At 46.6% G+C, this 25541-nt stretch overlaps 1 protein-coding gene across 1 annotated transcript in view; it reads left to right on the forward strand.

Moving 5' to 3' along the window:
* Positions 1-23352, forward strand: part of psmd1 (proteasome 26S subunit, non-ATPase 1) — a 41972-nt gene extending 18620 nt beyond the window's left edge. Inside the window, exons 17-25 of the mRNA XM_080860623.1 lie at positions 8846-8960; positions 12206-12322; positions 14023-14125; positions 16343-16512; positions 17679-17771; positions 18582-18674; positions 20037-20273; positions 22030-22193; positions 23171-23352. Of these exons, the coding sequence (XP_080716749.1) occupies positions 8846-8960; positions 12206-12322; positions 14023-14125; positions 16343-16512; positions 17679-17771; positions 18582-18674; positions 20037-20273; positions 22030-22176 (1075 nt within the window). The 3' untranslated portion in view covers positions 22177-22193; positions 23171-23352. The remainder of the gene's footprint in view (positions 1-8845; positions 8961-12205; positions 12323-14022; positions 14126-16342; positions 16513-17678; positions 17772-18581; positions 18675-20036; positions 20274-22029; positions 22194-23170) is intronic.
* The last annotated feature ends 2189 nt before the right edge of the window (positions 23353-25541 follow it).

Below are 25541 nucleotides of genomic sequence, written 5' to 3' on the forward strand. Positions count from 1 at the left end.
TCCAGGCTCAAGTTATGGGATTTCAAAATATGTAGGTATTTGAAAAAGGATATCCTTTCTTCAAATTGATTCACTCATAATTGTCTTAATTTTTCTTATTATTTCACAAATGTGATTTGAACTCTTAAGATTTTCAAGAAGTGGAGATTGTCGTGTATCTATACAATTCTTTGCTCTGAAGCAGTTTAGCCCGTTAAAGTTTATAACTGAGAAATTGAAAGATTTATTTTTAGTGGCATGCCTAAATGCGAACTTTGCTGCAGATTTTAAGTAATTTATTTAAAGCAAAAAATTATCTAGCCGTCATTCTTGGCTTTTGTTAGCAGTTGATTTGTTAGTTTCTTCATACCAATTTAATTGTCCTAGCTGTTCTAAATTTCTCTGAAGGTGTTGGTCTTTTGACCTCCTTCTCAATCTAATTTTAGGGTGCTTGAATAGCAATTTATTTGTTTGTTTGTTCTTACCTGCTATCATATCCAGTCCTTTCACTTTTCCAGCCTGTTGTTCCATGTGTCCGATATGTTCATGGCCATGGTGCTACGACGAAGTGTGTGGAAGGTCTTCATGTGTCAGACATTTATACGTGTCGACCCACTATCCATTAGTAAGATGTCCGTTCCCCTAGCTTGAGATCATTGAAAGGGGTCTTAATTCTGTGTCCCCTGTTAAGTTTCTCGCAAAAAAAATAGACAGGAGGGATAAAAAAGAGAAAAAAAATATCTCCGTAGCCGTCTGGCTGTGAGGTGTAAAACATAAAATCCCAAATATATCTCTTCACACTTCACTGTTTTCCTTGCTGAAGAATTTCCTTTGTCCCGGCAAACTGGAAGGATCCCCAGTCCCGCTCCGCATCACCTAGCGTGATCACAGGTTTCAAACTTGCAGGCGCTCTCTCTCTCTTTCTCCGTCTCCCTCATGTTCCTCTCATATTCTCTCTCGTGCTCACTGGCTCTTTGCTCATGCTTGGCCCTCATTCGCTCACGGCTTGACTCGTCGCTGGCGCACTGGTGCTGTGTCTTCCTCCCTCCCTCCCTCCCTCCCCCTTGTGCTGGTGAGCTGCAGTGAGAGTCCGGCCGGAGGAAAACAGATGAATGTGTCTGTGCTGGATGTGTGCCAGTGGTTCTGGGAGGTAATTTCCTCCAGCACAGCGACCCTACTGTTTATGTTTGTCTCTCTGGAGTCGAAGGGCTGTTCTCTGCATGGGGGCGGGTGGGAGATGGACACTGCTGTCCACGGGGGAAGGTTGAGGAGAATCTTGGTGCTCGGCTCAATAGCTACATTCTGTGAACTTGGACATTTACTTCAGTCTGCCGCCATCCTTTAAGGCACTTCAGCAAGGTTCATCCAAAATGAAATAATCTGTCTTGGTTCTCAGGATTGCAAATATTTATGCTGCAAGAAAAACTGAGGAAAGTGTGAAATGACACATCATTGGATGTGCAGGGAGCCAGATGCCTTTTTTACCATAACTCATTTGGGGTGTTTTTAGGCAACACCCATTTTTGCATAATATCTGCAGGGATCGGTTCCTCTTCTGTATGGATTTTGATTCGTCAAAACAGCATAGATGTGTTCCCTCTGGTTTGTTTGGTAGTTGGTGGTCCCTAATGATCCTTAAAGCTAAACAGAGCTCCCCTGAAAAAACTTCAGCTTCCCCCCCCCCCCCCCCCCTTCCTCCTTAAAGGTAGCCCAGGACCTGCAACTAGTCTTACATGACCTCTCCTCTATGAAAAGAGCTCTTGCACCAAAGACTCTTCAGCACAGGTGTCCACCCCTTCTGTCATCTTGTTGAGAACACTGGGAGTCTGGGCCCTTCACTGCAGGATGGTCTGGTCTGTCCATCAAATTCCAGAGGATGCAGCATCCTTCATCCTGCTAGACATAGAAGTCACCCGCATTTTTCTCTTTGCTCACAACATCTTTTTTAAATGAACCTGCAACCACCCACCATCCCACTGTAGTTCCCACTGTGCCAAGAGTGAAGGATTGCCTTTTAATTATCCCGAGACTAAAAGGTTGCTGCCCGGCTCTGTATGCTTGTGGGCCTCAGATGTGAGCGTTTGCTAGCAGCCCCCCATGTGTGTTGGCACAGTCTGTTCTGTCTGTGTTAAGGCCACGACACATCTGGTCTCCACCCCTCTGCTCTGCACCCAGCCTCCTGCCTGCTACTTCAAAACATCGGTTCAAATACATTCAAATTCGGGTCAAGCGCTGACTCAGATTTTCCATCTGAACTGACTAATATTTTGCAACCCCACTCGTGCTGAGCTGAAGCCGAGCAGCACTTTGCTGGATCCTCACAGCTTACCCCAAGGTCCATGAATGCCGCTAATGTCTGTTGGCAGTTCAATTGGTGTGTACAACTGGGTGTCTGCATAATATTTCCAACATTTAGTCGATCTTTTTCACTAGCTCTAGCTTTGGATGTCTGGCTCACTTTTTTCCCCCCTCTTTCGTTTAGGATTCCATTGAAAATTTGATTCCCTAGATATAATGTGTCTTCCATAGAAATGATCGTTTGTCCCGTATGTCACTCTTTATATCAGTGCTCAATTTCATTCCTCTTTGGTATGCAAATCATACCTGGCTGCTCACGGTTTGGTTTCTTTTCCAACGTCGTGTCCAGCGACACCTGGCACAGGGTCATTTTGGTCCTCCTGAGGATCATTTTGGTCCCCGACTCACGCCACTCTGTTGTGTGTCAGCTTTCTTCTTTTGTTTATGGAAGTTTAGCAGCGGGGGAAAACAGCGTAGACCATAACAGTGTCACCATTTTTTTTTTTTTTTTTTCTCCTTCATTTCGATTTTTCTTTTTTGCCTCTCACTGAGATGTACCAGATATCCATCTGCTTGGAGGGAGATGCCATTTGCGGAGCATTGCAAAGTAGTTCATCTGAAGAGTTTGCTCATTTTGTTGACTGCTGGAGGGTGGCTCCTAAAAAAAGCTGCATATTCCTTTTGAAATGGGGGGAGGTTGACGACGAGTTTCTCTGAATACGGCAACCTTAAATGTCAAAATGAGGCAGACTCATTCCGCACACCCTGAAATTCAGTTACTGGAATGACTAGTCGACTTCATTTATAGTCTCACCATTCATAGTCTGTTTTTCTGTTCAGTGTGTGCGTTTGTAATATTTGTTGAGGCTTTCTGTGTATGACTGACTGGTGGAAGGAGTAAATGTGTTTTAATCAAAACTTCACACTTCACTCAAATTCAACATGCAGTAAAAGTCACTTTCTAATCTTAAGTTTGACTGGTCTTGCTGAAAAAGGAATGGAAAAGGGTGACCTCCATAATTAAGGCCAACACTGGCATATAGAAATAGCACCTGCATTTTGGGTAGAATCCTATAAAACACAATAGAGTCTGCTGTAAAAGCAGCATATCGAGCTGAAGAGCAAAGAAAGCTAGTCAAATCCAAACAGTGTTTCTGTCCCGGGTGCTTTGTATTGGCATTAAAACTATCTAGTCTCCTTATACACCGTCTCTGGCATTATCTGGAGTGCATTACGGATATAGTACTTCACTCTCTAATTCTCCTTACTGCTTGTTTTTTCCTGCCCATACCATTAATAAGTAGGCTAGTGGGTGAGGAGGGGCAGTGATGATTTAAAAGGAGGTCTGGTTTGGATCCATGGAGCTGTTTATTCTCAGGATCTGCTTTCAGCTGCACTTTTTGCCTCATAAAAATGGATTATTATTCATATCCTCTCTTGATTGACCCTGATTAAATGAAGTAATTGGTTCTCTTCTTGAGCCGAATCAACCATGTGGTTTAAATGGTGTCTTGGCCAGATTGAGTGGAATGCTTCTTATGACAAATAGGAAGGAAAGTTCTGTAAATTGGAACTTGTCTGTAACAATTGGTCTTGAAAGATTTCTAAAGTGTGGTTTCATATAAAGGCAAGTACAAAAGATCACAAAGATCTTCACCAAAATATTGGTAATGCCCTGCTGACAGTATGTATACCAATGCTGTTTTGCTAAATTAGACTCTTTCATTTTTGGCCATTTGACTTTGTTGGCAAATTTTAAGGTATGACTGTTCCCATGGAAACCTTATTTAGAGGCTCCAATAGTTGAGTGGGTTCAGCTGCCCACAGTAAACTGTGGTTCTTTATAAAAATGAGGGTTTCAGTGTTTCAAGAAGTGTCACTTGTACAACTGTTTCAGAACATCTTGAGTCCTCATTGGCAGTTTTATGTTGTGCTTAACGTTTCAAGTTTCAAAAGTGTGAAGGTTGGAGACCTGAAAAGTCTTGTAAAACTGTGGCCTTTCTTTCTGAAAGGAAAATTATATTTTTGGCCATATACTGTATTTGTTTTTATTGTTCAATACCAAACTGAGCTGTTAATAGTTTTTAGAACTGAATGAATTTTTTTTTTTTTTTACCTTAACTTTCTCAATATCCTACCTTTTTTATATCTGTTTTGCACCCTTGGATGGCAAACCAGTGCTATTTGCCAGCAGTGACACTAAAGAGCTGCAATATCAGTGAGCTTCATGATGCTAGGTTTGCTAAAAAAAACCTGAAAATGGGTATTAGCAGTAGTAGTCGTGTCTTCTAACACAGAGCCTTTGTGTGTTGTCACATTTTGGATCAGCAACTGTTCTAGTCTCCCAACCAGACAATAGGTCTGCCCTCTTTTGAGAGGCTTCAAACTGTCCTTCCATTCCTTTCCAAAATGCTCATGTTTAAAATCCTGCCACAGAAAAAAGTGTCTACATTTGACTCCGGGCTCCCTCTTTCCCCTTTCATAATTTGGTAGGTCAGAGTAAAAGTATTGTAGTGGTCATCATGATCAGAATAGCAGCCTTAATCCCCGACAGGGTCTGTTGAAAGGTGATCCTGATCTCTCTGTGATTGCCCTTTTTGAACACTAATTAACGCTTCAGCCTAGTGTCGAGAGGAGACCCTAAACCCCCAGCGGCTGGTCTGCATTAAACTCACATGAACAGGGCCCCTACCAAAAGGGAACAAGCCCGTATTACCAAACTCTGGATGAGGCGTTCTCGCTTGTTCGTCCCTAATGTAAGGTCCATAATTCTATGTAGGCTGTATATGTGTGTGTGTGTAAGGGCATCTGCATTTCTGGAGTATGTAGCACCTGAGAGGATTTCTGGCATGTAGCGATTTCACTTTTTAATCCAGTTGGTCTGCCACAGTCTCTCCCAACAAAAAGTTCTCAGGGGAGCATTCTAATCTGAATTAACAGAACTGTTATTGCCTTTCAAAAATGTGTCTCTCAGTAGTAGTGTCTCTAATAGCAGTTCAAGCTAAACAAATCTGAAAGGTCTAAACTAGTCTGAAGATCGCTATCTGGAGTTGGTGTTATCAGGCCTGTGGATTGCTGACGTAATAGAATTAGTGCATCTCAGCCCCAGGCGTCTCTTGTGCGTATCTGATTTACTTGAAAGCCCACATGAGTCTCATTCCCAGTGGGTGTTTCACCTCAACAAGTGAGGCCAGAAACTAGCAGCACTGATATCAATCCTTAAGGGAATGCAAATAGAGTAAGTGGTCACCCTGAACTTTTGGACTGAAATGGTTTTGGCTAGAGGCAGATTGAATCAATGTCTTACTACTACTTTAAAGTGGCAGTCCAACCTCTTCGGATATCACTTATTAAATGTTTAGAGCACTGAAAACTTTCATCATTTTTTGCTCTGATGCGTTCTGCATTTCCTGCTCACCACCATCATCAGCAGAAATCCAATGTGTTTGAAAGGTGTTTTCGTGAAGTGAAAACATTGGTCCCTCCTCTGGCCATGTGGAAATCGACCCCTTTGATCTGGGGAAAGTCCCTCTTCTCAAATCCGCTTCCATATGGGTGGGCTGTCCGGTTTGTCAGGCTCCCAGTTCCTCCTGTCGTGTCCACCCAGAGCTCACTGGGCTAATGGAGAAGTAGAGGAGAGGAGATGAGGGCATCAGCGGGCCAGATTGCCTTCACTGACGCTAATGTAACTGTGAACCTCATCACGGCCTCCTTTCCCAAGTGCCTGATCCTCAAGTGCTCTTATCCCCTTGAAGCAGGCTATTATACATCTTGATCAAGATTGGATGGTTGCGAAAGGGCCCAACATGACCTCTTCTCAAAACACACACACACTCGCACACAATCACTTGTGCATATTCCCACACACACTTTAACCACACAGGACACACACATTTTGAATTTTTCATACAAAAGCATATGATCACACACTCCAGACATGCATACGGTCACACTGCCTAAATACATACTGACATGCACCCCCCCCTCACACACACACACACACACACACACACACACACACACACCTTAATCCCCACCGCACCCGTTCCGCAGACACCAATCCCACCTCGAGCAGAGAGCCCTACTGAGGCCTGGTGAGCTGTAATCACCTTGTGTAAATTGTTTAAAGAAAACCTTCCTGACACAGCTGCCTTGACTTTGGGTTTGTTCAAATGAAGGGGATGGGCGAAGGAGGAGGTTTAAGAGTGGGAGTTCAAAAGAACCACGTGAAGAGGCTCTCCTGGAGCTTCTGTTGAAGTCCTACAGCATGGCAGAGCCAGGAAAAAGTGAGGACCTCGCTCGCATCAGCACGTGATCCCTCTCTAAACATGGGGCTACACCTTGCACAGCAAGGGTCTGAGGGAACATTAGTACCAGCAAGAGATGGAGAGGTTGGATAGGGGAAGATGGGGTTTGCCAGCGTGCCTCTTTTACTGCCGTGGGGCTCCAATGTTCCAGAGAGCCCTGCTAGTACCCCCCCTTTACTCTCATGTGTCAAAGCCCTCTACCATATAACAATGCGTAATGTTCTGCTTCGGGTGCCAGCCGATGATAAATTGCATGTTTCCAGTCGTCAGTGTTGGGCCTGGGTTGCCTGGTTTCAGAGATCATGTCCTCGTCTCTTCTGCTCCCACCGCTCGTATCCCCCCCACCCCCACGCCTACTCAAAGGGGGTGAAAGACACGCCAAACCAAATCTCCCCTCCCACCCTCATGCTCCGAGGGCAGCAGATCAGGCTGCAGGCGGCTCTGTGGAATGAAAAGCGCATGTTAATTTCTCTGGCAAGGGCCATCATTTAGTCTACGCAAGAAATGACAATTTAGATTTAACACAGAAAGCTCCCATTCAGTCCCCGCCAGACCCCATGCAATTACAGTGGCAGCCAAAGAGCTTGTCTTGCTAAATAGGAAGGCAAGTTTTGCTTTCACCACCTCCACCACCTCAGTCCACCCCCCCACTTCACCCCTCCTCCATATTAAATGTATGAAATCCTGGAAAAGTGTCAAGTCCATTAATCACTGTCCAACTTTTTTAAACACGTGGCAGTGGGCTACTCCCCCCTTCTAAACACAATTTAAAAGACAGAAAAAAGGGCTCACACTCTTAGACTCTCAAACTAAACCAAAACTCAATAGCACAGCAGTTTAGCTGGTATGACCTAAACATCCCGTATACCACCCATTTGTCGTGGCCTTCAGCTAAATCAGGGCACCCACTGCCCTCGTTTGAAATGCACTTTCAGCATCGCTCCATAGCTTCAGGTCCTCGACTCACTGTGCAGATTTTTATGTACAAGAGCTGCCATGAAATGCCGCCATTTCTTCTCATTTTTAAAACTAAAATGAAAGTGAAAGTCTTTGCTTATGGGGGGCACTGTGGCGCAAACGGTAGCCACGACCACATTCGGGCTTGACGCCCATGGAGGACACAGGTTCGAATCCGGCCTGATGTCATTTCTCCTGTCCACTCCCCATCTCTTCTCCCTTCAATTTCCTGTCCCACTCTTCGCTCGTCTATCAATTAAAGGCATGAAAGCCCAAAAAAAAATAATAAAAAAAAAAAAGTCTTCGCTTATAAGGAAGAATTACGGTCATAATATGGCTTTTTGGAACCGTTTCAGTGTGAGCATGAATATCAAGTAGGGCCGGGACTCAATTAAAAAAATGTATCTAATTAATTAGAGGCTTTGTAATTAATTAATCGCATTTTAATCGCATATAAATATTTGACCTGAGAACAGTGAGAAGTATTTTTTTTCACATGGATTTTTAGTATACCATTGAATAATGACTGAATACATAAGCTTAAGCAACAAAAATATTGTTTATTTTTGTTCAAGTCCAACAGACCAGTGCAATTTTCGCCATTAAGTGTAGCAATACCATATTTAGAAATGTAGTACATTTCAGAAATTCAGGTAGCCTATAGATAGGTAGACCTTCTGTAAACTATAATACTAATACAGTTTTTTTAAGCAAAACACAATTCGTTCGTTCGTTTTTTGTAACAAAATGTCCCATCAACTGAGCCAACCAACGCGGCTTCATGTTCATGTTCACTGTACCACTGTGGTTTGTTCAACTTGTTTGAACCACTGATCTCAACTTGTTTGAACCGAACTTTCTTTTTGAGATCAGTGATTTTTGCGCGTTAGTTGGTGCGCCAGTATAATCGGTCCGTCTGGAACTCCTCCAGTGAGAAAGGTTCCGTGGTGCAAAAATAGATACGATTAAAATGCGTCAATTTTTTTAATGCATTCATTTTTGTGTAATTAATTAATCTTAATTAACGCGTTAAAGTCCCGGCCCTAATATCAAGTTATGTTTTTCTTTTTGAGTGTCTCATGTTCCAGTTTCACTAAAAGCACCTGTGTGTGTGTGTGTGTGTGTGTGTGTGTGTGTGTGTGTGTGTGTGTGTGTGTGTGTGTGTGTGTGTGTGTGTGTGTGTGTGTGTGTGTGTGTGTGTGTGTGTGTGTGTGTGTGTGTGTGTGTGTGTGTGTGTGTGTGTGTGTGTGTGTGTGTGTGTGTGTTGTGTGTGTGTGTGTGTGTGTGTGTGTGTCTCTCCACAGGACTCCGGATCAGTGCCCCAGTGTGGTGTCCTTGCTGTCAGAGAGCTACAACCCTCATGTGCGTTGCGGAGCGGCCATGGCTCTGGGGATCTGCTGTGCCGGCACAGGACTCAAGGTGAGTCCACCTCTCCTCTTTCCTCTCCCCTGTCTCTCACCCTTCAACTTCCTCTCCCTCACCTTTCATCCATTTACTCTCTTCGTCTATTTGAACCCTCTTCCTACACCACATTTCCTCTTACTTGTCTCTTCCTGGTAGCCCACTCCCATTCCAGAGTGCTGGATCTCTCTCTCGCTCTCCTCTCTCTCTCCTCGCTCTCTCTCTCTCTCTCTCTCTCTCTCTCTCTCTCTCTCTTCCGATCAGCTCTTATGTCTTTCTTGGACAGTTATGATTCATTGCAGCCTCCCCAGACTGTCCCCTCCAGCTCCTCCCCATCAGTTCCAATGACTGGACAGAGATCAATGGGAAGCAGGACCCAAACAGGAAGTTGGATATCTCTGAGAGTGTGTGTGTGTGTGTGTGTGTGTGTGTGTGTGTGTACATTGCTCAGCTTATTTGAATGTGACAGCTGTTGCATGGCTTGATTACCATGCCAGCGGTGGCTGGCTGATAGTTATGCGGCCCAACTCCGACAGGTCACAAAGGCAGATAATCCAATCTCACGGCAAATAGTCAGAACTATCAAAAATACCTCTCGGAGTTCTCTTTGAAAGTCATAGACAGTTCTCTTGCCTAATGGAACAGAAGTTAACACACCGTGCTCTGAGAACAAGTCGAAAGATGTCTCTAAGCAAGAACATTAAATCCTCAAAAAGGATTCAAGCTGTGCACATACTGATGTTAGGAGAAGTTTCTTTTAATGGTTTGATATCGCTGTGTAGCAATCCATTCAGATTTAGTTATGGCAAATGGTATGCTGAATACATAAGTCTTCTCAGCACTGGATTCCCAGACCACTACAGCAGCGACAGCTGAAGTTAGTCTTTGGGCAGGGTGCGTCTAGGATGGGTTTGTCCAAGAGGCAGTTCATACCAGGTATATGTCCACACCCGTGTCTCTGTCTGCTCAGTGAAGCCACAGTATCTCTGCCTGTGTGCCTCACTGGAGATGACACACACACACACACACACTTATTCAGAGGAAGCGCCTGTCTCCTTGCCTGGATGGCTTAATGAGGCGCTTCACTCAAGCCCGCAGGCCCATGCAGAGCCATGGCCCATTTCACCTGGAGTCAGTCCTGCGAGCCTGTGCCCACTCGTCTTCACAAACTGGACCGGTCTGGTGGTTCAGTGTGTGTGTGTGTGTGTGTCTCTGTGTTTGTGTGTGTGTGTGTGTGTGTGTGTGAAAGAGAATCTGAGGGAGGGAGTACTGCCACTTCGGCTGTGGATCCTTATGTGGGTCACCCGCAGCCTAACACGCCAGGTTCCGTAATTTATACACCTGGGGCTTTGGTTATTTTTATTGCAGCCATATTACATTTGCCCGAGCTGTGCTGTGAGAGAAAGTGCAGAGCCAAGCTGTTTGAACACCCCCCCCCCCCCCATCCCCCATCCCCCATCCCCCGTCCTTTTTTTTGATCTGGTGTTCAAGTCATTTTGCAAGTGTAAACACCATTTGCCATTGGTTGATTCTGCCTTGCAATTTGTCAGGTAAATGGGTCGCCTTTCCAAATGAGTGCAAAAGTATGATGCAGAGAGGATAAGCTGTCCAATTTCTCTTTCAAAAAGTCCTTCTCCCACCTTATAAACCTTGGGTTTTGGCTGACATCTTGCCGTGCTGGAGGGCGTGTTCCATGTCAGTGGGCTCTACGGAGTAAGCTGGAGGCCAGCGGAGGAGCATGGCATTCTTCAGGGCCCTCCGCAGATTAGTCCTGACGCTCAATCTCCTCAGTTTAAGCAGGCTCTCCAATCAAGCACAGGATGTGGTCACGGCTCCCTGGCCGACTGAAGACTCACATCACCTCCGTGCTGGCAAGCACAGCCATTCCAGATCGTTTTCATTCTTTTATTTAGCTAATTCTTGCTTCCATATTATTCATTAGTGCAGTGGACTGTTTCATGTCAGGCCAGAGGGAAGGGAAGGGAAGAAGATACAGAGAGGGCTTATTTTCATGCTTGCTTGCTGGATGACGGGCTTAGCCTTGGGCCATGGTGGGCTGTGCCCAGGAAACCCAATGAAGTGGAACAAATTGGCGTTGTGGTGTGAGCCGTGTAAATTATTGGGTGAGACCAGTTTGGTTTTGGGTTTTCACGGTTTGTGTCTGGGCAGGGAGTTGGTACTGATGGGTGGTGTGGTTGTTTGCCACCCATTTTTCGGGCACCTGTGCCAGGCCTCTTGGCGAAGCCCTTGTTGTTGGGCCTTGGTGGTAAGGCCCCAGGGAAACTGGTCACGGAGGATTGCTTTGAGAGCTCCGAGGTTCATTCAGACAGTCTGCTGCCACCCATTCAGCGCCATTCTCTGTGTCTGTATGGGAATGGAAAGGGAGAAACCTTTTTGAAAGTCAACAACTTCATCTCTCCAGTCTTGCTAATACAGCAGCAGTCATTTCCACTCTTCTCTTTTTCTTTCTTTCCTTCTCTCCCCCCCTCCCCCTTCTCGTTTGTCTTTGTGTCGGTCTCCATGACGAGCCTCCCTCTCCGGGCATGAGCCCCTTTCACTGACCAGCCTGCAGGTTTGTTTGGAGCTCGGGCACGTGAAATGGGTCACAGGTGTTGCTGTGTTGAATGTGCACGGGCGTGCACAGCGCAAAATGATAAGTGTGTGGTTTTCAGTCCAAACACCACAAGGAATGTGTGCTGACGAACCCGCCTGCACACTCAACCACCACAATAGCCTCTTGGTGTAGCAGCAGAGGGCTCGACTTCATTCTACTGCGGAACAGTCGTGACGTAGCTTGGGCTCATTACATTCATGTGGCCAGAGACTGCTAATGGTTTTGTGTCTGCACTCTCCGCTGTTACTCTTGGAATTGGCTTTGAAAATGGAAACTGAGTTTATCTCCGCAAACATTATGATTGTCAGCCATCGTCAGCACAGTTTCCCCACAGAAGTGGAGGGTTTTTTCCTCTTCCATTTTGAAGGAGACCAAGCAGACCAGAGTTAGTTCTGAGCACATTTCGATCCACTCTCTATAAAATACAGTAAGATTCACTGTAGGACATTACCGTGCAACTCACTGAGAATAAATCACACAATCTCCGCTGCTCTTTTTGGACACTGAGCAGAACCCCAACTCCTCCACCCAACAACTGCACATGCACACATGCACCATTACAGCAATCCCAGGTGATGGACTCACCATTACTTTGCCTTCGATGGTTCTGAAATTAATGTATGAATTTGTTTTGTGTTTCCTCTCACAGGAAGCCATAAACCTTCTGGAACCCATGACCAACGACCCCGTGAACTACGTCAGACAGGGAGCGCTCATCGCCTCTGCCCTCATCATGGTCCAGCAAACAGAGGTCACCTGTCCAAAGGTGAGCAACACATCCAAACATTAGCCTTCCGTCTTACAGCAGTCAGGGGACGGCTCACGCAGGCACACACGCCAGCAGGTAGGTGTCGCTCTCATTAGTTGGAGGTTTCAGAACTGCTCTTCTACTCTAAAGTGATGATGACTGAGAGATTCTCACTGCTCCCACAACATCTGCAATCCTTACGAGGTCCGCTCACAACCAGCAGCGGTCCTCTGGTCTGACTGCGGATCGAAGACAGGCAGACATGGATTGCTGTGGAGTGATGATGGCAGGTCAGGTAGAGACAGTGATCAGCACGAGGACCTTCACATCACCTCTGATTACCAGGAGCGCGACTGTTTGTCATCAGTTAGTCCCAACAGCCCGTGTGTCTCTCAGAAATCCACTTTTCATTCGCTGTTTGATTAGTAAATAATGACCTGAAGGCATGTCTGGGGTGATCATTCACTCCACTTGGCTGCAGGGATAGAGCTGTTTCCAACCCGGATAGACTGTTAAACCCTCTTCCATTATCCAGATATCCAGTCTGTCACCTTGGCAAATTAGGTGAATGAATTGTTTTTCTTTGTGTTGAACGGCAACGTTCCAGTTTAATCCCATGTACCAATACGGTAAGGTGCGGTGGCTGCATCTCTCCCTTATCCGTCCTACGCTGCACTGCATTCTGTATGCATGGGCGTGTTGGCGTGCTGATGAAAGCCATTAAACTCCCAGACAGGGAGGTCAGGCGCGATCAGCGGAACAATGAAATGCATTAGGGCCCTGATTGCTCCTCAAATGGCTCGGCAGTGGCGCAGTGTTTGGGGGACCTGAACCTCGTCCCTGAGTCACCCCCAATTTAAACTCCTCTGCAAATTGAGTCGAGAGAGCGGGAGAGGGAAGATGATGGATGGGGGGTGTGTGTGTAAGAGAGAGGCAGAGAGGGTTATATTTGTGTGTGTGTGTGTGTGAGGGATGGATAAGGGAGAGTGAGACTGCAAGGGAGTTGAATGCGCCTGATGAAGTTGCGACCAGTAGAACAGGAGGGAGGAAAAAGAAGCAGGAGAGTTAGAATAAGTTGGAAAGCCATAACGACACAGTGCAGTTGAAATGGAGAGGATGGTGTAGAGGCAGATAGAGCGCTCATTTACTCTGGATGCATTGGGCTTCATGGTTGTTGTGAAACTTTTCTAAATCCCTGAAAACGGCTCTTCAAAGAGCTGGCCAGTTTTGAAGGTGAGTCCAAAAGTTGATCTGAAACGGGAGAGAGAGACAGCCTGTGTTTGGTGCACAGCAGCTTCCATCTGCCTAGTGCATTCAGAAAGTATTCAGACCCCCCCCTTTTTTTTTTACATTTTGTTATTTTTCTGCACTCAATACCCCATATTGACAACGTGGAAATAAAACATGCACCATAAGAGGGTGGAAAAAGTGAAGGGTTCTGAATATTTCCTGAATGCACTATGTGAAGGGGGAGCACAGAATGGCCCAGAGATGCTGTAACAAATAACAGCGCTCATTTTGTTCTCCTTTTTTGTTCTTGTTGTCTTATTTCTTTTTTTTTTTTTGTTGAAAAGCAATCTAAACTGGAATGGTGTTGATATCTATTTTTTCCATTCAGAATAATATTGATCATGCCATGGCCATACTGATTTCAGCACCATGCATGATGGATCCTCATGGACCTTGTCTGATCAGGCTTTGTTCCCTTCTCCCTCCAGGTCACCACGTTCAGACAGCTGTACTCAAAGGTCATCAACGACAAACACGATGATGTGATGGCCAAGTTCGGTGCCATCTTGGCCCAGGGTATTCTGGATGCAGGTGAGGGTTCCTCCTTTAGTCTCTCCCTTTGTTAGTTCCTCCTGTTTTAGTTCCTGCTCCCAGCTGATATGGAGTAAGCCCCAAAGGTGTCAGGCTGCATTAGCTGCTCTGACGATAGCCATGCCAACCGCTCCCCATCCCCCCTCACCTCGCCCCTCACTTTGTATGTTTGCATGTGTATATACAATGTGCATGTGTGTGTTTATGCTTGCTGTGTGTGAGTGTGAGTGTGTACGCACATGTGTATATGTATGTGTGTGTGTGTGTGTGTGTGAGGTCCCGCTGCGAGCTGCGAATCGTCACTTTGAGAGCTCGATGCGAGCACAGATGTGTGTACACATACCCCGAATGCAAGCGTGTGGCGGGACACGCTCTCTAATGCTAACAGTGAGCTTTGTGTGCCACAGAGAAAGAGCAGGGCTCGGGAGACTCCTAAAGGGCTCTGTGTACGAGCCTGTCCAAATATACTGCCAGGTGCCGCGCAGGTCTCAACCGTTTCAGGATAGGGGAGAGGTTTGGGGAGCTTGGTTTCACCAGTGAAATAGTTACTTTGGTGCGCTGATTCATTAGGTAAAGGTTAAATTATAGCTTTTTTTTTTTATTTCTGCTGTGAATATTTTTGCAATGAGCTCTGCCTCATTCACTTGGATTTGGTGACATAGGAGTTAATCCTGATAAAGGTTTGTGTGAGGCCGAGAGAGAGAGAGGGAAAGCGTTTGTGTACCGATCTCAGAGATCTCATCTCACACACACACACACACACACACACACACACACACACACACACACACACACACACACACACATACACACACCCTTTCTCCTGGAGTCCAGTCAATAGCGTAAGTGAAAAACATCTCCAGAGCCTGGCCCCAGCACTAGTCATCCCCTCACATTTATGTGCACACACATCTACCTCTCATTCAGGTAATGGGAAGCGGGACAAGTGATTGTTTTGTTTCCAAGGTCGCCCAGCGTCTGGTTATTTGCCCTTGGTCACAGGTGACAGCCTCTCCCTCTCTTCCTCTTCCCGCCCTCCACCTCCATCTCCAGCGTCTGCTGCCCTTCATCCATGGGCCAAATCATCCCCGCTTGGCCTCTATGAAGAGCCAGTTGCTCCCCTCGTCTCCCACTAACCAGCTGGCGGCTGCCCTTTGCCTCTCTTAAGACGTCAACACCTTAATCTGCGTGTCTGTCTGTCTGGGCATGTGTGGCACTCTGTGCGGTGCCCTGATGAATGGCGTTTTTTAAATAAACTTGGTTGGAGTCTCCTCGCGGGGTCTGGCCTAAGTCCGTCTCCCTGCTCAGACGGGGGTGCTGTTGGAAGAGTGCCTGTCTTTGTTGTTGTTATGTGTATAGGGTCATCCATTTACGTCAAGAAATTAGGGAGTTGGAGCGGCAGTCAAAGCAAGGGGCTGAATGACCTGCCTGTCGCCGTGACGATAAGCAGCATCAGAAACAATATCGGGAAAGCGATCAGAAGCAGGAGAATGTGAAATATGGGATGTGTTTGAAAGCCAGAGAGGGAGTGGGTGTGCTATTGTCCATGCTGAGATCACCCTTCATCAAAGGCACGGTGGCCTCTGGCCTCCCCTCCAGCTGCCTGTAAGCTATCCTCCCAATTTACTCCAAAAGAAGAAGAGATGGACACATGCTCTGCCCTTCCTCTACCCTCCACCCCACCCTTCCACCGCTTTCCTTCCTCTTCTCATTACCTTCCTTTCCTCGCTCTTTCTCTCTGTTCCTCTGCTCTTCATCTTTCTCTCTGTCTCTCTCTTCACCTCCCCAAGGGAGAGGAAGGTCTATTATTCCAGCTCTCCACCCTGTCTCTGCGCCCTGACCCCCACATCGCAGCTTAATTATGGCAGGACTCTGCACTGTGTCCTCTGCTATCAGCCCCCTGCACCGCTCCCCTCCCCTCCCCTCCCCTCCCCTCCCCTCCCCTCCGCACTCGTGTCAGCTCTGCATTGTTTTAATCAAGACCTAGCCTTCAGTAATTGACTTTAATGCCGTTAATATCAGAGATGACTAATAGGACAATCCTGAAGCCCTTTGTGTGCGATAGTCACCCTTCCACGAGCTGTCTGTTTGCATACGATGATGCACTGGCCTGAAAAAACAAGTGAAGGTGGTGTCTTTCTAATGGTTGTTGTCCTCTCTCTCTCTCCTGTTCTTCATCCTCTCTCTGTGTCTCTCTTCCCCCCTCCCCTTCCGTAGGTGGCCGGAACATGTCCATCTCACTGCAGTCCCGCACGGGTCACACACACATGCCATCTGTGGTGGGCCTGCTGGTCTTCACTCAGTTCTGGTTCTGGTTCCCCCTCTCCCACTTCCTGTCTCTGGCCTTCACCCCCACCGCCATCATTGGCCTCAACAAGGACCTGAAGGTAAGCCGCAGCGCTGCAACCCGCCAACCTGCTGAAAACACACCAGGCAGTAGTTCTTAAGCCATTACTTATTTGTATTTACGGGGAAAGAAGTAGTGACTCTTGCCACCAAACCACTCCAGGTAGCTACTAGGTAGCTAGGTAGCCATCACAAGGTTAAACAGGCAATCCTGAGCGGCTTTTGTCCGTCCTTAAGCGTATTAATTTATATAGGAAAGTAAACCAATATCGACTACAATAATAACTGTTATTGTGTTGATACAATCTTATTCCGGCAGTAGATTGTCTTTTTAGAGCTCGTGTGTGTGCTACAATCACACTGCAACCTTGCTGTCTCAGTAATCATCTTGCCTGTCAACTTCTGTTGTGGGAGGGAGGTGACATTGGAAATCAGTCATGAGGCCAGCTCTATCAAAAGGCTCTTGAAGCACACAGGCACTGGGCCGTTGCGTGAGCAGAATTATCATCGTCCGGGGTTCAGCTGGGTTGTGATGAAAGAGCGCTGATCCTGGCCGACCGAGCAAGGAGCCGCCACAGTAATCCAGGCTCCCTCACCCCCACCCTCTCCACCTGCCCACCGCTCAGGCGGAGCGCCAAAGCCTCCATCACAGCCACGGCCAGGGGAGATCAATGTCTCACACCCTCAATCTAATGAAATGGGTTCCTCTCTTCGACAATCGCAAAACAATGAATGTGGCCCTCCACTGAACACCTGTTGCGGCCCCCATAGAGTGCCAGCTGAGGTATTTCAGCCAGTCTTGTCCAGTGCCAGGGCCCTGAGCTGTGCTGTGGCCAGAGCGCTCTTCCGCGGGCCGGGTCAGACAGATGGTCGGACCACTGCATTGTATCCATCCTTTCTTTTTTTCTTTCTCTCTCCTGGCGTCTTTTTTTGTTGTCTTGCATGACATTTGCTGACTGTCCTGCACTCTCCAGATCTTAGATGTGACAAACTTATCTGGGCTAATTCTTCTCAAAGTGACATAGCCTCTAAGGATCATGATAGGTTTGCGTAGGTTTAGAAGATGTCAGTACAAGTTTTGCTTCCTTTTTTTTTTTTATTATTGTAGAAATATATTTGTAACTTGATATGAAAAGGATAAAATATTAAGGGTTGAGTGTTTTAATTCTAATGTGAAACGTCCATCTTTTGTGTCCCTCTCATTCAGATGCCCAAGGTGCAGTACAGGTCCAACTGCAAGCCCTCCACCTTCGCCTACCCACCCGCCCTGGAGGTGCCCAAGGAGAAGGAGAAGGAGAAGGTGAGACCCTGACAACACATCATCTCCAGTTAGGACACACCTGATCCGGGAAGCATTTATTCCACCCCGGAATGTTGTTTTCTTTCAGGAGCCACTGGCCAAACATTTCCACCACAAAAATAGGCTGATCTAATTCAAATAAACAGTAGATTTATTGTGGATAAGGCTGACAGGCATGACTCACCTGTTTACCAGGCCGTGTGCTTTAGACTTGTTGTGAGAGCAAAGCAGCTGTTTAAAAGCCCCCTCGCAGGTGGAAACCCACAGTAAACACACTCATGTGACTCAAAGATCAAACGGGTCTCGGGTTCGAATATCCACCATTGCCCAATCCCACAGCAGGAGTTGCGCCACTGACAAGAAACCGCAACTACTAAAAACACCATTAGAATTTCAAATTTAAAAACACCATTTAGACACACACACACACACACACACACACTCTCCCACAAGCAGGTTAAAAAAAGGATCTGTTCCTTTGTGATCAGCAAAAAGCATGGCTTTTATTTCCAGCAGGTGTTTGGCAGATAGAGGCTCTCGGGCTCACACTGTCAGGCCACCTTGATGAGCGCGGGTGGGGCGGGGGGTTTTTGCTCAGGCCAGCTGCTAGGACTGTGGCGCCAGCGTTGCCCAGGGCCGCCATTGACTGAGTCCCCCGCTGGCACAGCGTGCCCTGAGACGCCATTATAGACACGCCGCCATTAACTCCCCAGCGTGCCAGACTGCTGCACTTTAGAGGGCTTCATAAGGAGGATATATGTCAGCTTCACTCCCTCCTGACGTCTCTCTCTAACTCTCTCCATCTGCCAGGTCTCCACCGCTGTTCTCTCCATCACCGCCAAGGCCAAGAAGAAGGCCACGGAAAAGGAGAAGAAGGAGAAGGAGGAGGAGAAGATGGAAGTGGTGAGTGTGTTTGTGTGTGTGTGTGTGTGTGTGTGTGTGTGTGTGTGTGTGTGTGTGTGTGTGTGTGTGTGTGTGTGTGTGTGTGTGTGTGTGTGTGTGTGTGTGTGTGTGTGTCCAGGCTCTGCCCATAACCACAGACTGCTGTATGACATGCAGAGTGTGCTAATGAGTCCTTTGTGAAGTGGAGAGCCTAAACATTCGTCCCGTAAGATGAAATGACGTGTGTGTGTGTGTGTGCGTGTGTTGTGTCAGGGGGCAGCAAACTCATTCCTGTGTGCTGTGGTTGGATGGTGGGGTGGTGGGCCCAGGCTGGGCTCTGAGGAAGGGGTGGTGGAAAAGAGTGTAATGTGTTAATAGTTTGCAGGCTCTTCTGCTCCCTCTGAGCCCCAGTTACAAGACTGCTGGGAGCACGGCAGCAGGCGCATCAGCTTCCCCTCCCTCTCACCGACTCTTCCCCTCCCTCTCACCCACTCTTTCTTTCTTTCTCTCCCTCCCTCTCTCTATCCTGCCCTCTATCCCCCTCCCTTTTTGGTCACACTCTCTTCTTTTGTCTGTTCGCCTCCTCTCACTCCTCTCTTTATCAGTCCCTCCATCTCTGTCTTCTATCAGCAGTTCACCCATGAAGCACACATCCCCCCCCCCCCCCCCCCCCTAGTGCTGTCAACTCTATTACGTTTGAATTAGAATTTGGAATTTCATTGCCTTGGTACTCACTAAAAGCAAGAGTTCCCAGAATCTTTCCTCTGAGGTGTGTGTGTGTGTGTGTGTGTGTGTGTGTGTGTGTGTGTGTGTGTGTGTGTGTGTGTGTGTGTGTGTGTGTGTGTGTGTGTTGCAGCTGAGGCGTTGAGGCAGAAGTGATGTCAGTGGATGAAACTGAACCCTAACCCCCCCCTAGTCCCCCTGAGTTGCACACTTGGCCAGGGCTTATCGCCAGGCCAGAGATTTATAGCAGAGGTTCAACGCTGGGCCTGCACGAACCTGCTCATATAGACAGGCCTAATCCACTGGACAAATAGATATTTACTCAACCTTTTACTCAGCTGTCACACACACACACACACACACGTTGCTCTCCCCTATGGCACTTCACTAGCTCTAGATCCTCAGGGCATTGAGGAGCTAGAGACAGCAGAAAAGCAAAGGATGAAGATGTGTCTGAAAGAGTTTTTTTTTTTATGCTGCCAAATAAAAACATACATGCTTCATTAAAACCATATGTGAAGGCTAATGATACTCTGTACGGTCCATAAAAGAAAGCTGAAGTTGATTGCTTCACTAGTTACTGAAATCTGTAACGTTCTCTTTGAAGGCCTAGGGTTGGATGGTTGTCCCCTCATCACGTTTACATATTTGTCTTCACAGGAGGCGGATGGAGAAAAAGAAAAGAAGGATGAGGAGAAGGAGAAGGAGAAAGAGAAGGAGAAGGAAAAAGAAAAAGAGAAGGAAAAAGAGAAGGAGAAGGAGAAGGAAAAGGAGAAAGACAAGAAGAAGGAGGTAGAGCCCAACTTCCAGCTCTTGGAGAACCCAGCCCGTGTGATGCCCGCCCAGCTTAAAGTGCTCGCCATGCCCGAAACCTGCCGCTACCAGCCCTTCAAGCCTGTGAGTGCCCGCTCTTTTACCCGGCATTGGCATTTAAAACTGCTTTAAGCCATGTTAACGCTAAAATAAACTTTTCTTGTTAGAACATTGATTAGTCTTCATTAAAGAGGTCCAGGGGATATCACAGAAGCTTTCATCAGTAAGAATATTTTATTGTTTTTTTCTCCTGGAAACAGTGTTGTTGTTTTTTTGGCTCCTGTTAAACTTTGATCAGCGAAGGCAAACACCTAGTTCTACTGAAGGGCATTATAATATTTACTCTTATGTAACGGCATCCATTTTGTAATCATCACCTACGTAGTAATGGTATTGATGCTGATGATGGCCTTGGGCAGCATCCGTCTGCTTGACATGTTTCAGTAGCATAAATTGGTAGATATTCTGTTTTATAATTTAGTTTTTTGTTCCCCTTAAGGCTTTATTATTTTGTTATTTCGCTTTAAGAATATTATTTCACACCCAAAGACTAAATATTGGGAATGAGTTTGCTTTCCTTCCTGCAAGCGGAAGAAGCAGCAATAATAGTAGCAGAACAGCAGTCTTAGAAGCCGTATTGCTCGAGACACTGTCTAGCGGTGGCAGATTGCCCAAGGTTGTCCCAAGGGACTCTCCTCTCTGCTCATGATTCTTCCTTTTTCTCCCTTACCTGGTCTGCCTGTCAGTAAGACTACCCGGCATGAGCCCAGCCCCCTCCTCACTTAATGTGATAAGAAGCTATCAAAATAGCATATCTGGCTTATGAAGCTCTCTGCCTTGTGCCCATGCTTAATGTCGACCATTACCCTGAAATAAACAAATTGAGTTTAGCATTTAGCACGCACTGGAACATAACCAGACCCCCCTTAGCGAGGTCGACTGTCCACTCAAATGTCCAAATAAACAAAGCCGAGAGTGCAGCTGTATAGCCATGCAGTCACTTTGTGTGAGGTCAATGGTGTGTCACTGGACCCCATTAGCTAAGCGCAGTCTTCAGAGCACTTTCCCGACGACTCATCCAAAAACGGTCCAGTTTCCGTATCGGCATTGGCAGACGACAACTTCCCCTCCATAACTTGACCTATATGTTTACCACTGCGGATAAATGTCCACACTGATGCGATGGTTACCGTCGCTCTGAACATTGCAAGTGTTAAGCTTGAGCTTGGTGTTTCTCCGGGCTTTATGGGAGTGCAAGGTCTCTTGGCCGGAGAGAGGTGTTCATCTAAACAGTGGAAGGTGTCTGCTGATCCGCTGCCATGGGGTGGAGGAGTGATGGATGACGTGACGTGGCGTTGAAAGCGAATGCTTGATGAAAGCTGTGGGGGCTGGAGTGAGCGAGAGTGTGTGTCTGTGTGTCTGTGTGTGTGTGTGTGTGTGTGTACGTGTGCCAGGGCATGGCCTCATCCTGCCTCTCCCGCGGCTCCACAGCCGAGCCAGCTCTCAGCCCTGGGCGTCTCCTGTGCAGCAGGTCAAGGACAGAGCGGCGGCTGTCATTTGCTGCAGGATAACTTCAGAGCGGGGCTTCCGCACATACATACATACACACAGACGGGTCCCCATGGGCCGTGCTTCCGTCTGTCTGCTCATGATGAACGATGACTGACTAAATTAAGCACATAAAGCAGGGTCAGTGGAGCTGAGGAAGTGGTCAGAGCGCTACCAAGTGTGAGGTGGTGGGGGTGGGGGCGTCTGTGCACTGTATGTGGTGTCCAGTGGACTGAATGTCCCATCCAGTCTGAGCGCCCGTCTTTAACACACCCGTTTTCTTCCTCCTCAGTTGAACTCGGGGGGCATCATCATCATGAGAGACACCAGCGAGGAAGAGGAGGAGCTGGTGGAGGCAGTCTCTGCCCACGGCCCCAAGATCGAGGAGGAAGAGCAGGAGCCTGAGGCCCCTGAGCCTTTCGAGTACATCGATGAATGAGCAAACACTCCACACAGGTACTCCCACCTGCCCTCTCCCACAGCCCCATACAACACACTGTTTGGGGAATACACGGTTTCATTGGGGAACTCCATGTCCCATAATTCATCTGAAACCCCTAATTCAACCAGCCGAAATTCTTTTTTTTAATGTAAGTGCTGGCTCCCAGAGCTGGAGCTGTCAGATACTCAAAGTATACTGTGTTTAGGCCTCAGTTATGGAAAACAAAGCTAGAAGTATGATACATTTTCGGTCTTTCCCCTCCATATTCTTTTTCTAGTCCCCCCCCCTCTGTCTTGCCACTTAAGGCAGTGAATCCCTCCCAGCTGCTTGTGCCCTTAGATGGTGAATAGATAGCTTTAGCGGAAGCTAGTGCTCCTGTATAACGAGGCCAAACCCCTCAATGCCAGTGGAATGTAAGCAATGTCAGGCAATGCTAATCGCTCTGAACTTTCCATGTAGCATCCTAGACCTTCATTAGCCCAGTGGCTCTCCCCAGGACATAATATAGGACTCGGCAGTGCCAGGCCACTGGGAGGAATCCCTGTCGACTGTGACGGTCTCTTTGAAGAGAGATCTAGTAGTACTGATCTGTATGGTGTTGTTTGAGTTAAGGCATGTTTTGGCTATGCAGGACAGTGTAGTGTATTAGGAACAGAGGCTTGGGAATGCAGAGAAGAGGTCCCATTCCATTTCCCCACCAGACTTTCAGTCTCTCCTCTGTCTGCCAAGTCTTTAGCAAGACGTCTTAAACAGTGCCAGCAGATGATGAGTGAATTTAAATATCTGGAATATTTTCTGACGTGTATGAAAAACTGTTGCTCTAACTTCCCCCTAGAATAGCTCCTTAAAATTCCTGTCTCTACTTCTAAAAGCAAATGACTGTGTGATCTCTCTGTCTGTCTCTCGGTGTGTGTGGTGTAACCAAGCTGTTGTGGTTGCGAGGATGACTGTTGGCACGGCCAGTAATGGAGATTTCTCTGCTTTCTCACAGGTGGCGTTATGATATGAATTCACGGCGACCCTAGCATGAACCTTTCAAAGCAACTCCAGGCCCCTCCCCCCCCTCTTTTACATGTTCTTTGCTCTACCTGGTTTAGGCTAAATGGGGAGGTTTTATGTTCTCTTGTTTAACGGGATCTTTTTCTGTCAGTACAATAAATAAGATATATCTTACACAAACCAAGGCTGTGTGTGTACTTATTTGCAAATATATTGGGTTGAACCTTAGGCTGTACTTTATACACTGTCCAAAGTTTCATGACCTCTCCTAATGAAAGTGTCAGCTGATCTTTCTGTCGACACCGGGTCTCCTAGTAAATCAGTGGCTTGTCATATGTGTGTTCATTAAAAATACAGTAGTTATGATTACTTGCAAATAAAATTACATGATGAATTGAAGTCATAATTGGCAGCCATGTTTGTTTAGACACAATGGACCAATGTCTGGCAGCCCTGCAGTGCCCTGTGCGTGTGGAGAGAGCCGTGTGTTTGTAATTAGCTGTCCCTGGTGTTAATTTAATCCAAACGCAGCCTTTGTCTCATTAGCATCGGCCTCTTTATGGTTCCTAGAATGCTCACGGAACAACGCAAATGACAATATTCGTGCCATGCAGCGGTACTAATCACATTTAAAACCAGCTTTTATTAAGCAGGCAAGCTATTCATTAGCCTGTTGTTTCCTCTCTAATAGATAAGAAACTCTGAATTAAATTGATTTACCCTGAGGAATGAGGCATGCTTATGAAGAACAGTGCATGGCCAGGAACAAGCAGGAGTTCATGGGGCTCATTCCTCTGTTTACAACATGGTGAGGTGAAACAATGTGTAAGCCAGTCTGACTACCTTATGACTATGCACAGTGAGTGTATAATAATAACTAAAGATGGTATTTTGGGCTTTTTTTACTCAATCCTGTGTTCTTAAGAAAGAGCCGAAATACCCTGAAAGCTTTTCCACTGGATCTAGTGAGATTCGGTTCTTCGAAGAGAAGAACATCTTTATCCTGTGCGCAATATAAGAACCAGCTGCTGCTGCTGGCTAAATGAGGAGACTCATTTGTTCATGATTGTTGTTCAGCCTGTCATAATAACGTAAGGATGAAAACTGGGTTTATGTAATGGATAAGGAGAATGCCCAAAGTTATTGAAGCGCTTCAAATGCGCATGATTTGTTCTCTCTGTTCAGTACACAACAGAAGGTTGGATAATGGAGAATAATGGGCTCTGGCCTTCGGAGGTGTTGATGTTGGATATTATTAGGGACTGGGAAACGTGCAGATTTAGTTAATGCCATACATCTCTCTACACCTCCTCCCCCTCCTGGTTTAGTTGAGCTACAGTGCTAAAACTCACAGCATGAAATCCCTTCAATCAGAAGCCATGCAGTGGCACCATGCCTCACTGTTAACAGTGGTGACCATTTCTACCCTACTGGGGTTTGGGGTTTTCTGAAACTGTCCAACACAACTATAGAGGACTAAGATGAGAATAGACTAGTCAAGCTCACACCTCTTTCCCTGCCTCCCTCCTCTCTCTCTCCCTCCTCTCGCTCGCTCGCTCGCTCGCTCTCTCTCTCTCTCTCTCTCTCTCTCTCTCTCTCTCTCTCTCCCTCTCTCTCTCTCTCTCCCTACTCTATCTCTCCCTCCTTTCTCTCCTTTCTTTCTCCTATGGCTGAAGAGGTGGTTCTGTGATGCTCTACATTCCCCACCTGACAGGAGGAAGCTTTTAGTCACACATATTGAGTCTTTCCTGCCGTCTTTCCCATAAAAGGGAAGGGTCTCGCCAAAGCGTTAATTTCCCGTATGCCTTGACAGTGTGGGTGGGATACTGTGATCCTTTTGGTCTTCCAAAAAATCTCTCCCAATTCCTGGAGCAACCTCATACATCATAAATATTTCCGTTTTAATTCTTTCTTTGGCATTGCCTACTGGCATGGTTTCAAGACAGATAATCTCAAATTAGGACTATATTAAATCATCAGCTAAGTACATTCAGTGTGAATAAACCAGCATATATTAACAATGTACAGACGGTTTCCACATAAGAGCTATGCACCTTGTGTTGCTGAACTGTCACTCCTCAGCCAATTAAACACAAAAAGCCCTGATGTAATACACCTAGAAAAGTACAAGACTTCTTTGGGTGGGGGGATTTAGTATTACGTGTTCTGTATTCCTCAGTTGTAACCTGGAGAATAATTTATCTAACTCTTCTCGTAGATGGAGCAAATGCATACCCCCTGTCACTTTCTCAATGCTCTGACAACTTCGGTAAATCGTCATGAAGTGACCTCAACTAAGTGTGATAAAATGGAAGGAACAAATTAGGCCAAAAATTGGATGAACCAGAGAGCATGGCACTAAA

This window comes from Sprattus sprattus (genome assembly GCF_963457725.1).
Source record: "Sprattus sprattus genome assembly, chromosome: 2".
Taxonomy (NCBI): Eukaryota; Metazoa; Chordata; class Actinopteri; order Clupeiformes; family Clupeidae; genus Sprattus; species Sprattus sprattus.